At 36.0% G+C, this 13,937-nt stretch overlaps 1 protein-coding gene across 3 annotated transcripts in view; it reads right to left on the minus strand.

The window, feature by feature from the left end:
• Positions 1 to 13,937, minus strand: part of LOC145664624 (uncharacterized) — a 289,506-nt gene that overhangs the window by 126,378 nt on the left and 149,191 nt on the right. For 2 of the 3 annotated variants that reach the window (XM_081731447.1, XM_081731446.1), the window contains exons 11-14: positions 13,019 to 13,262; positions 10,168 to 10,373; positions 9,410 to 9,470; positions 4,508 to 4,636 (exon numbers count right to left, since the gene is read on the minus strand). In XM_081731447.1, coding sequence (XP_081587573.1) covers positions 4,508 to 4,636; positions 9,410 to 9,470; positions 10,168 to 10,373; positions 13,019 to 13,262 — 640 coding nt within the window. The remainder of the gene's footprint in view (positions 1 to 4,507; positions 4,637 to 9,409; positions 9,471 to 10,167; positions 10,374 to 13,018; positions 13,263 to 13,937) is intronic. The other variant, XM_081731448.1, reaches the window with a different exon arrangement.

Genomic DNA, 13,937 nt, shown 5'->3' on the forward strand with positions numbered 1-13,937 from the left:
CCAACAGCCTTATCTTATAGAACAGGCTTCCTAACGAAAAGGATAAAGTAAATTCAGTGTATCATGATGGCCCGCCTGTTAGGCAAGTTTAAAAAGGAGAACTAATTATATTTTTAACTATTTGTGAACCGGATCCGGCTCACAGGCCGCCACTGATTTAGGGTATTGTCGCTCCATTAAAAAAGAAGATGATTAACGCATCTTTACACCATTAATAATTTAATTAGATATTCGCATACATCATGCACGCTCTTACTGCGTTCACCAATTAAAAATAGGAGAGTGTGACATGCTCTTTGGGATAGAAATGGCCTATATAAAAGTGACGTAGAATTTTGGTAATTGAGGTGAAATTGTTCAATGATGATATATTAGCCTTAATATTTAAATATACGCTGTGTAAATCAGAATATACGTACAAACAAATGTGTCACGGGGGCATTAAATTGGGGTTCCACTTTAATATACTGGGAATTTAGAGGAAATATTATAACACACATAAATAAATGTACCTATTATAATCAGATACATTATTTGTAAAAGTAAAATGAGAGGTGACAAAACAAATAATTACGGAATTAAGAGTTACTGTTTGATTAGGCGTTTTCAGAGTTAATCCTAATTTACTGTGCAATTTGAAACTAACCACAGAAAACAGGATAAATAACACGTGCGTAGTTATTTTCCACTTCCTGAAAGTATCTACTGAAGAAATCACTGCTATCGTGCCTCTACTTGCCGTATCCGCAATTTATTTCTAACGTTTATACGAAAAATGTCATGAAAGTTTGGGTTCTCCTCCCCATTCCTCTCACTACTCTCAAGAAAATTCACACACATACAGGTTTCTTTATTTACTATCCTCTGAAAATACGCACTGTATTATATGGATATTACAGAATGGTAAGAAACTATTTGAACTACATAGGGATTACTTGCTAGGTTATACGGAATCCCTACGTTCCTTTGGGGAATCCCTCGCACACATCTTGCGGAGGTTTGAAACATACATTTTTCAATCGAGCAGGTATGACTTCCAGCGTCATGTTTTAAACCGTACTCTCTACGTTGCGTTGTTTTTGAGTTACAGCCCTCTGAACTTCATTTTCCTATGTTTTTGGCACTTCATACCACCGAAACTATCCCTCACTGACCAAAGTTCCAGGGGATTTTTTTTTTTTTGGCTGGTTTTGGTGTCGGGAATCAATACCCGAAGTTTGTGCAAATAGTTTCTTACCATCCTATATATATATATATATATATATATATATATATATATATATATATATATATCGGGTGTTGCAAAATATGTGTTACAACTCTTGGGAGGTGACTCCTGCCACTGAGACAAGAAAAAAAGTTCTCTTCAATTTTCTGCTATCGGACATAGTTTCAGATCTACAAGGTGCCGAAAGCGTGGGAAAATGACTTTCGGACGCCAATAGTTCGGAAACTATCCAACATAAAGAGGGCGGATAAAAAATTCACTGAAGAAGTCATACCTGCTCTATTGAATTTTGCATGTTTCACAATCCTGCCGTGCACGCGCAAGGGATTCCCCAAAGGAACGTAGGGAGTCCCGGATAATCTGCCAAATGAAACTTGGTCTAAATGGATATGAATTGATAGGCTTTCTACCAGGTAAAAATAATTAGTTTGTCTTAAGTCGATATCTGGAACAAATACAAAATGGCGGACACCTTCATGCCCGTTGTGTGTGGTTGCATAATCGCCAGTTACGGATGCTGGCCAACAGTGACGTTCTGAGTATTAATTGTAGCGAATTTGTACTCAAATGCTCTAGAAAGACATCTGTAGTGTCGGTAGAGCATAACAGATGAAGCAGGGTGATTCACATGTGTGGAAAGACTTAACGAAAAATGCCCAGAAATGTACTCATACTCAGTAAACGTGAGTTCAAAGCGTCGGAAATGTAAGGATTAGCGTCAAAAACATGAAATCCATTGGCAATTCACCAATAATATTCCTTCAAACCGATGCAATATGATGTGCAAGGTTGCATACCAATAAGGATGCAACAACTGAGGCCAAGTTCAAATTGTGCAATGGACTCAGTAAGAAACTGGTTAAACTAAAGGAATGCCACTAGTGGAATCGCATGATCGATATTGAAATGTGGCCAATGTGTGTGTTGATATCAACATGTAGCTAATGAATAAATGTCAACATGTCCCACTACTGCTGGGGCATCGTCCCACGTGCGAAAAATAGGAAAATAACTACTCGGGTCTTGAATTTGAGGCCGTGGGCTCCCAGTAGGATTGGAAACTGCGACCACGCGAGCAAAAGCGAGCGCTCTAGCCCTGAGGTTCGAAGAAGCCTCACTTTGTCTGTATTCATTTCTTTGAGGAGTACCCACTTTGTTTGGCAAGCCCTCTTGTACAGCCTTCCGACGTACTTGTGTATTTTATTTTGTTACTCCTACTGCACAGTTGTAAACAATCAGAGCCTTAAGACGTTTCTTCCTATTTCTCATGTCGTTTTATTTTACATATGTATGGTGTTCCAGCTGTAGTGTTAAATGTGCCAAATCGGTTCATTTTCGTCTTTGTCTTGGCATGTGAACTGTGCGTAAGATACGAATTTCTGGAGGTATTTTCCTATATTTCGAGTACGTCATATGTCTCAGAAGACGTGGGACATGATACAAGTTTGTTATTTTCACGCTGTATCAGAATTTGAACCATGCATTAAGAGATTTCTTTTCATATGTGTCGACTGTGGGAGAATGTCCCAAACAAAGAGGGGCATTGATACAATCTTGTTTTAGTTACGTTCTACCAAAAGACGCACCAGATGTAATAGCAGAATGTACAACGTTATTTTCCTAGTTTTCGCAAGTGGGATGGTGTCCCAACAGTAGTGCGACATGTTGATATTTGTCCATTAGCTACATGTTGATATCAACACACACATTGGCCACATTTCAATATCGATCATGCCATCCCACTAGTGGCATTCCTTTAGTTTAACCAGTTTCTTACTGAGTCCATTGCAGAATTTGAACTTGGCCTCAGTTGTTGCATCCTTATTGGTATGCAACCTTGCACATCATATTGCATCGGTTTGAGGGAATATTATTGGTGAATTGCCAATGGCTTTCATGTTTTTGACGCTAATCCTTACATTTCCGACGCTTTGAACTCACGTTTACTGAGTATGAGTACATTTCTGGGCATTTTTCGTTAAGTCTTTCCACACATGTGAATCACCCTGCTTCATCTGTTATGCTCTACCGACACTACAGATGTCTTTCTAGAGCATTTGAGTACAAATTCGCTACAATTAATACTCAGAACGTCATTGTTGGCCAGCATCCGTAACTGGCGATTATGCAACCACACACAACGGGCATGAAGGTGTCCGCCATTTTGTATTTGTTCCAGATATCGACTTAAGACAAACTAATTATTTTTACCTGGTAGAAAGCCTATCAATTCATATCCATTTAGACCAAGTTTCATTTGGCAGATTATCCGGGACTCCCTACGTTCCTTTGGGGAATCCCTTGCGCGTGCACGGCAGGATTGTGAAACATGCAAAATTCAATAGAGCAGGTATGACTTCTTCAGTGAATTTTTTATCCGCCCTCTTTATGTTGGATAGTTTCCGAACTATTGGCGTCCGAAAGTCATTTTCCCACGCTTTCGGCACCTTGTAGATCTGAAACTATGTCCGATAGCAGAAAATTGAAGAGAACTTTTTTTCTTGTCTCAGTGGCAGGAGTCACCTCCCAAGAGTTGTAACACTTATTTTGCAACACCCTATATAAAGCGACTCTATACTTGCTATATGCATTGGAAAGTCAACGTGAGATGGAATGGGATTGATTTAAATATTTCTCTGAATTTTTTCTGAAACAGACGTGCAAATTTGAGTGACTACACGAACAGTACAGTGCCACCAGTCATAGTGAAGACGACCCCTAGTTTACACAAAAATATCTGCTTCCAGACATAGAATGACCAATTCGATATCAAGTAATATTTTAATTTAGTGAACAACTATCTGTAAATGATAACTGGGAAGACTGGTCCTATCTATCCATTTAGGAACTCATACGCAAATTTTATGAAAGTCATTTTAACTCAAATCTTATCAGATGACTAGAAATCACATACAACAGAACACCCCTATTGAATGCACGCAGTAATTTTGAATTACATCATGCAAAAATCAGCACACTATAAGCATGACACCATGTGTAAAATACTACAGAAGAATTCTCCAATCATTAGGATTAACACTTAAATGAAATGAAAAGGGAGCACTACTTCAAGATGCAAAAAAATATTCTTGCAAAATTCTGATGCTGTATTCATGCTCGTTAATGAAAGAATAAATCATGCAAAAGGAAGAAAACATTAGTGTTCAACTACAATTGTGAAATAAGTATTTTAAGAAAAATAAATGAACACTAAAGAAAATTGTAATGGCATTATGTTTGAACTAAATGGTTATGATCCTACACCACGAACGAACTTACCCTGGAGGTGGAGCTTGAGTGACTATTGGTGGTGGTGGTAGTATGATGCGAGGCGGATCACTAACAGGGGGCCCAGGCATGGGTACTGCCTGAACAGGATGTATCATGTCTGATGTTTGAACATTCATCCTGCCCACCATAATAATTTATTATTATTTCATGAATTTGGATATTATCACAAAAATAAAATACAAAAAATCATCAATTATAGTTTTGGCTTCACCTGTGCCTAAGTGAACTTCGGTAAAAATTATTCTTACACAATTTGCTCCTCATTTCTGCTGAACTAGTCATGTCTGCTTTTGAGAATTTATAATTGCTACTGAAGCATTCTACAATTAATTGTTAAGGAACAAGTGAAAAACTTACTTCGTTGACTGCATCTCTGAGAGTTTTCTTCCGCAGCTTTGAACACATACTCTGTGACCTTGTTCACCAGGTTAATCAACGAAGTAAATGTTTCACTTAGTTCCTTAAAAATTAGATTTAAAATAAGCCAATTATTATCTTTAAGTAAATATTTTACAATTAAATCTTCTGTACAAAAACAAGCTATACAATAGTATATACAGTAACACTAAAAATATTACTTTTGCAACATCTAAAAGACGCATAATAATTATAGTAAATGCAGCAGAACTATAAATGAGTACTATTTATGATCTAAAAGTACAATTTAAATTACCCTGCGGTAGCGTACATGTAAACAGTAATAACATGAAATTTCTGATATAATTATGAAGGCATAACTTTGAACTGAACTAAATTGTGTATTTTAATTTATAAAATTAAATATTTCAGTTTTACATCCCACGTTTATGCCGAGTACACTAAAGAGACTGATAATGATAACGAAGGAAATAGTGAAATGAAGAAAGTAGGAAGAAATGGAAAAACTCAAGAGAAAACCCACGCACAGGATCGAACCAGGAACTCAACACACGAAGTAGCTGCTCTACCGCGGCCTTGTATTTTAATTATCAATTCATCCCAAAAGTAATGTTTTCCGATACGGCTGCAATGACGTCATCTGATGAGCGAATAGTGAAGTAGACGACATGCGCCACAGCTGTGTCATAGAGAACACTTCACTGTGCAGCAGTGCGTAGGAGAACGGTGTACTCCACGTTTTGGATTTGTGGTTTTTGTGTGATCATGGTAGCGTCGGAGATCACAAACGGCATGTAATGCAGTGTGAATTTCAGCAAGAATATTCAGTCAGCGCAGCGGCACGAAACATCAATGGCGTGTATGGCCAGGGTGCTATGAATGTACGAAATAGCTAAACAGATAAACCAGGAGGAGGGAAACCTATGCAGCTGGACAACCATTCCCGAGCTGAGGTGGACGGAAATTCAGTGTAAACTTTTGAAGAACTGGTCAGCGAACTCCACGTCACCCTTTCGACCATTTATCGTATCTGCAGGACTTTCAGTACGTGTCGACACTCAGTATGAGCGAATGCCTCAACAGAACCATCAGCGAGTGGACATCTGCAAATTTCATTTCTGCAGATGTAGGACATTTCTGGATAGAAAAGCGACAGGGGATGAAAAGTGGAGTACCTAAAGGAAAGGGGGAGGGCCGCAGAACTGTAAGAAAATCCCTGCCAAGTAATGTTCAATTTTTGGTGGGATATCGTAGGATAATTCACTTTGAGCTCTTGCCACGTAACCAGATGATCAATGCAAATGCCTATTGTCAGCAGCTTGAACACCTACAGACTGCACTGTTGGAGAAACGTCCTGCTCTGCTTCATCGCAAAAGTGTGCTCATCCACAGTGATAACGCGCGCCCACACACGGCAAGTAGGATCTGCGTTAATATCGAGGAATGTGGCTAGGAAAACATTTTCCACCCAGCGTTTTTTAACAGATCCTGCGCCAACAGACTACTGTCTTCTTCACAGCCTGCGAAACTACTTTTCCAGGAAAACTGCAAGATGAGGATGACGTATGACGAACAGTGATCCAGTTCTCTGTCTCCAAAACCGGTGACTTGTTTCAGCGGAGGATTCAACAACTGGTTGACAGGTGGCAGTGTTGTAGAGTCCGACGGAATCTATTTTCCTAACTACTAGTAGTGTTCCAGATAAGTAATTATTATTTTCCTCATGGTACAAAAATATGACATTATTTATGAGATGACCACGTAATATGTAGTATTATCCTTCTAACCTGTGCCGGCTCCCTATTATGTAACTGTCACAACCACGACAATGTATATAAGCCACTGTTTATTGTACAAATCAGATTGATGTACTTAGATGTTTAAAAGTGTACATTAAGTTAAATATAAAGGGAAGTTACATAACAAGTTGAGCAATAGTACTGAAATAATGTTATTGATCTACTATTTATAAAGCATAAAGACTAACACAGAACATATCTGAATGAAAGTATTCAAAATATAAAAAGTTAAGGATTTCATTATATTTTAATCAATATGTGCAAATTTCGTGTAAAAGTTTCATTTTATGCTTTCTTTCTCTTTTAAGGAAGTTGAAGAATTAATAATACTATCAAACATATGTAACACATCGTACGAAGGTTGAAACAAAAACAAAGAAACAAATAAGCCTTTTTTTCTTTCTTCAAGGTTGAAGTGAAAATATTAAAGACACAGAAATTGCGATACAAACGAACTTCTGCAGCATGATTCTCAAATACCTCTCTGTGACGAGACTTCTGCAAAAGCAGAACAACAACCGGATTATGGCATGCGGCGGCAAGACAATATAGTAAGCCAGTGTGAATGAGCTGAGAATTTCAAATATGAACACTTCGGACTGGTGCATAATAGAAAGTGCCCCCGATTAATTACTTTCATCTTCCCTGAAGTAACATGCCATTTGATGAACGATTCTTAATGACCGCCATTTCCCGCTCTGACGAAAGAAGGATTAACTGCACATCAGTTATGTACAGTTGTGGCAGAATATTCACGAGAACTTCAGCATGTAGTTGGTGGGATTTGGGTTTAGCCTCCCTTTCGGCAACAAGGTTATATGAGATGTAAGCCTAGAATTTAACGTGAGACCCAACGCACATCATTTCCCATTGGGAAAGGAACCTGATTATCTCACAATCAAGGCGCGTACACTCTTTGGCATGCAGCAAAACTGATGTAAACAAGTTTCAACTCTCTCCGCAAGCATGGACAGGTGGGTTCTGCAAAACGATTTTAGCCCAATTAAGGGGTAGCTCGCCAGTTTTGAGCAATCATGGTAACATAGACGAAACTTAGTTGTAAGATCCCGTGATCAAAAAGCATCCGGCTCTTGAAAGAACATAACACAGTGGTCATCTGTATAGGTCCTGTGCACTGTCTTCTAGGATTGAAAGGGTATCACTCGATCGATCGCCTTTGAAGTGATGAAACCATCAATGCTGCGCATTATTCATCCTTCCAGAACAAGTCGATAACGAAAGTAAAGGCAAAGTGACGCATACATTAGCGAAAGGATCATCTTTCTCCATGACACTTGGTTTATTTTATTTATTTATTTATTTTTTGGATTGAGAATTTATCGATCTAATTTCGCAATTAATCTTTACAACACCAAGGTTATAATCCTCCGTGAGATCATCATTCTCAGTGCAAAAAACGCAGCTCTTGATCGAGATATACAACATTCACAACAATTTCAGCATCCAATAGTCTTAAGGAACTTGAGGCAAGCTGCAAAAACATTTTCAGTTTGCTTACATTACGCATAATGTAAAAAAATCTAATGTTGTTGCTATTTCAATATCACAAAACAGGCCATTAAGTGCAAACGTATTGAAAATTTAAAAGTGGTGTCAAATAAGTATCATATAGTAACTCATTCATGTGTCCTTGACAGAAAAAGGGTCAACAAATTTCCAACATTACTCATGAAATGAGATATCGCTTCTCTCGAATTAAATTTCCTCACTTGCCAATCAATGTCTATGAGTCGGACACATTTAATCTATCTACAAGTTATGTTAAGAACGCCAAATCAAAGACGTACGCTTTAAGAAACAAAACGTCTATTTACCCCTGTAAGCGGAGTAGTGTATAATGAAGAAGAATTTCCTACTTTCTACTAACATCAAAGGAACTTGTCATATAAAGCATATTAGTTAAATATTTCAGATGATACACTAGCATCCACACTAAGTGAAATATAAAAGGTACATATTGCAGGAATTTTAAGCCGAATATATATTTTGCATGTTCTAGTTTTGACAGGAAGTTAATTAACATGGATTTGTTTTCTCTTCTGTGTGCTAATATGCACAAAACAAATATAAACATATTAACACTGGAGAATATAACATTATGGTTTCCTCCTATGCATCATTTTCAAAACTGTACAAACATTAAGGCTTAGTTTATTCAATTAGAGTTGTGAACAAAATGGGTAGTATTTCTGCATTTGCATGGACGTGTTTATATTCTATTCTATTCTATATTCTCATTCATTTTCTCTCTCTCTCTCTCTCTCTCTCTCTCTCTCTCTCTCTATATATATATATATATATATATATATATATATATATATTTACAAGACTATGAATATTGTAATTTTCGGAATGAGTTAGTTCAAAGTTACACCCACTTCGCGATAAAGATTCGAAGAAAGAAGAACACGTTTGTTTGGGTACTGAACTTTTGAAAAATAGCAAGGAAGAACATCAGAATTTTGTCTTGAACAAGACCATATATTATTTTTCAAGCACGACATTGTTTGTGACGCTACGGCAGAATGAAACATAATATAATTAACTTGTATTGCTTAACAGCAATATTCTCTATTCTCTACCACATCTCAACAATAAATGTTTGAGAGAAAAATTACTCCTAATCAATATTCGGATCTATGAAATATTTACGAAGTGAATTACAGATCTTTACAGAAAAGTGAATTATTACCTGTGTCCATGATGGCCTTGATAATGGTGTTCATTCATCCTATCTGGACCTCCTCGTGAGCCTGTAAGAAACAAAGTAATTTATTAAAATACAGAAGATAGATAGAGATTCAGATGTACTTTCTATGCAGTTTAAAATTAACAACACCGTGAGTTTATTATTGAGTGCGTTTAACTATAATAGCAAACTACTAATCAGGGTTGTAAACGCTCACTTTTAAAACGAATTTAGCTCAACTCAAACTCAATGTAAAAAGTGAGTTAACTGATGCTCAAACTCAAGATTTTGTCCGTGTTATTGAGCGTAAAGTTGAGCGTGGTTTTGCGATCAACCTCGAGTATATTTCAAGGTAAACCCAACTCAAGCTCTTTTTAAAAGGGAGATAGCTCATGATAAAACGCTTGAAAACTGAGCGCACTCTTATAATCTAGCTCAAATGAGCACGTTCATTTACAACCCTGCTACTAATGTATGTTCCAGCTTATATGGTATATGCTGTCAGCGCTAAAAGATGACCATGCTCTTCTAACACAGGAATCAAGGAACAAAATTGACGGAGAACGATGTTAGAAGGAAGAAAAAAAACTGATTGTTGGATTCGCAGTTCTCATCACTGTAGATCTTTGCAATTTCATAATCTCCGAAACAAGGACAGAACTGAAATAGTTGGAACGCAAATTTGAAATTTTGGAACACAAAAAAAAGTTTATTAAAATACAATAATATTAAAAGTTATTCAAACACACAAATATACTCACCGTACATGGATTGTGCACTCCTTTTGTTTCGCAAACTATCAATAGTTTGAATCTGCTGAATCCCGCTATCGGCTGACGGTACGTTGTTATAAACACCAGTATCTTCAATACTTCCTGTTGCAGATGCGTGTATATCAGAAACAACAGGAATATCTGTAATTTGCTCGTCCACTGTTGGAGTTCCTGGCCGCTCCTCATCAGTTTGACTAAAACATGAAAAATCGTTGTAAACTTATGTCTCTCAAACTCTGGATCCTACAATCTCAATTAAGAAGCCACCAAACACTGAAAATGCTCATTATTATTCATCTTAAAAATATATCTAACTTCTAACTTCATAATTTTTCATGAATACATAGGTTTCCTCGTGACTAATTTACCAGAACAATAACAATTACACGAAAATAGGAATATGCATACATTTTGTGTACGCGTTTGACAACACGTGTTTCTACCTTTACGTTTCTACAAATAGTGTTTCGCCTGATTCTAATGCGAACACTAACGTTTTCGAGTATAAAAAAACTGATTTTTTTTTTTTTTTTAAACGAACTAGAAATATCTAAATGGTGCTCTAAATGTGAGACAGCTTGTTACTTCCTGTTGGAAGTTGAGTTGAAAAATTTCATGGTAAACCTGAAACAATGCTTACTAATAATAATAATAATAATAATAATAATAATAATAATAATAAATAATAAATAATAATAATAATAATAATAATAATAATAATAATAATCCATTCGCTATATTAACTATCTGCAATGCTTGAAATGGAACTTGCATCAGATTTGGTCTTCCTGGCATAAGGTACTCAATTAGACAGACGTACTTTTTTTTCCCCCCGGAGCTGAAAAACTGTTCTCAAGCTTCGAAATCTTACATTTAAAATGTGTATGTTATACAGTTTTCTCATAATGTAGAAATGGTCCTTCAAATCAATAATTATTTAGCATCATCATCTTTTCGGTAATGTTTATTACCAATCTATCTATTAAAATGCTACAATTACAATAAGAGCGCCTCAACTCCAACCTGTAACTTTGGCTTTCAAATCTTTCATTTACGGTTATATGTGATTTCACGTTTAAGAGAGACAAACATTTTAAGTGTGTGTACTTCAAATAAATTGCTTAAATACATCTTTTTCATAAAGTTTATGTTTTAAAATTATTTTTCAAAGCCTTTGTATTTTAATAATTGCCTTCTTCAAAATCAATGCAAATGAACTGTGCTGCAGCCATCTTTGGAGTTCTTCTAGACTATGTGTTGTGGACGTTTATTTGTTTGTGGCCAATCCTTTCGACAATGAGATCTCGGAAACCACAGGCTCTAGAAAGATGACGTTTTCACTGATCGATTGCAAATTTTGCGTAGATTAACCAGCTTTAATTAAATATTTTTTTTAAAAATGGCCATTATTTCTTTATTACATTTTTAGGGTACACTGGAAGTGTTGAAATTAAAAAAAAAAAAAAAAAAAAAAAAAAAAAAAAAAAAAACTAAAGCATCATATCCTACACATTATACATTCCAATACCACGTAGTTGTATACTGAGGTTTGCATATGTCCCAGGCGTTTGTTTCATGGCCAAATAATAATCAAAAAGGAAGGATAACCATTTCTCCAGTCTAAGATGAATCTTTATTTTTGGAATGTTTTACCCAATGAACACCATATATAACTGACATTATAATGAATTGTGTATGTAATGTATTTACTTATTAGATACTGCATGCAAGAAGAAATAATACACTTATCATACATGAATTAGAAACTTCAACCGCAAGTAGCTCAAATCTTGCAAACGGTCCGAGATATTGAAAAAATAATCGAAAGAAAATCTCCCTTTTATAGTATCCTTTGCCGATTTTTATCGCGACGTCTTTAACTTTTGTCTGTAAAGGGACATGTACAGATGTTGTGAGGAATGGTAAGGAGATTCATGCTCATATGCGAAGTGTAGAGAGCCAGGTTCCGCTAGTATTTCACTTATAATAGGACTGTTATTTCTATCCAGTTAATATGTTTTAATGGGACCAATCTAACTATTCAAGTTTTATTGAATGCTGTTCCCCTCTCCTTTCCTACAACACTGATCCTTTTAATTTACATTGATTAGTTCAACGTATGAGAAAGTTACAGTTTAACGTACTACACTTCTCCCGGGAATCGATTTAGGATATTCTTTCAACTAGGAAGTCGTACTGCCTTAAGATCAATGGATGTCAGTTACACAGTCAACTAACATTACTGTGAACACTCACATGAGGATTAATTTCCACAGTAAATTTCACGATAAAGCTTCGAAACAGGTTTCGAATTTGTACGTTAATATGTATACTGTGAAATTATGGTGAAGAATACTGTCAAATAATGACTAAAGAAATACAAATTTTTCTTAAGTACGTAAGCATGTACTTCTATAATTCCGAATACAGACAGACAACCACAAGTTCAAAAGTTTATTACGTTTAATATATTTTTAGAATAATTTTCTAATGAATGGGACATTTTAGTACTTTTGTAGGTGATTTTCTTTTTTGTTTGTCTGTCAATTCAGAAGATACATTGCTAGTACTGATAATTACAATAGCGTTTCACATTATCACACCTGGCTAATAAAACCATATTACTGTTCATTTCAATTAAATAAAAAACCATAAAATTTATATATATATTTATATATATATATATATATATATATATATATATATATATATATATATATAAAAGTGTACGCTGCCAAGAAAAGATCAACGAAATACCAAACGTCACGAGCAAACTTTTATTCTAGCACAAAAATATTACTTTAATGTACAAGAGACTCATTCCAGAATTGGAACTTGCCTGATTGGATAAACAGATCCCGGTATAGCATGTGTCACAGCCGTAGCAGGAACTACAGGTACTGCAGCCACTACTGAAATACTAGGTATTTCAGAAGGAACACTATACACAGATTGAGGCTTCACTTCAGGAACGGAATAATGAGGATGTTGTATGTTCGTTGCTGATGGTTTCTTTGAGCCCAGAACAGGTATGGTAGAAGCAACAGTTGTGACTTGTGGTACAATCTTCTCTGCTTCTGGTTCTGAAACAAAAAAACAACAGCATGTGTAAGACTAGGGATGTTCAACTTGTGAGGCGCACTAAACCCAGTGAAATGACTAATAAAATCAAATAAATGCATCTACGCTGTCAAATATTTTATTGATTTTTGATATTTATAGAATAAAACAAATGTAGATTTGTTTTTCATGTATGATTCTATTTATGGAATTCCATTACATGTTATTTAATGTGAAAAATAAAATGCAAAATTATGGCGTAGCAAAAACATTTTTTTTCAAATACAAAATTTACCTTTTGTTCATGGATTATGGACAGGGGCGGACTGGCCCACCCTGCTACCCTGCAAATGCAGGGTGGGCCCCCAAACAGGTGGGCCCCCTCCACCAATTTTAAAAAGATGTGCTCAATTAAACCTACCAGCATCAAAAATATGGCAGGGTAACTCCGGTAAACTTGAGTTTTGCATAAAAAAGACGTAAAGTTAAACTTTCATGAGCAGACCTTATTCTTCTTCACGTTTATCAACTTGAAAGGTTCCGTCTGTGAGACAATCAGGCCCTAAAACATTGCGGGGTTTGTGATACAGCAGCTGTTAAAAACGAGCACGTTAACTACTACTTTTTTTAAATATAAGAAACACAGTAGATTTCAGGCTCTTATTGGATTTGGATACCATTGCCTACTCCGGTCCTTT

This window comes from Thermobia domestica, chromosome 11 (genome assembly GCF_964235325.1).
Source record: "Thermobia domestica chromosome 11, izTheDome1.hap1.1, whole genome shotgun sequence".
NCBI lineage: Eukaryota > Metazoa > Arthropoda > Insecta > Zygentoma > Lepismatidae > Thermobia > Thermobia domestica.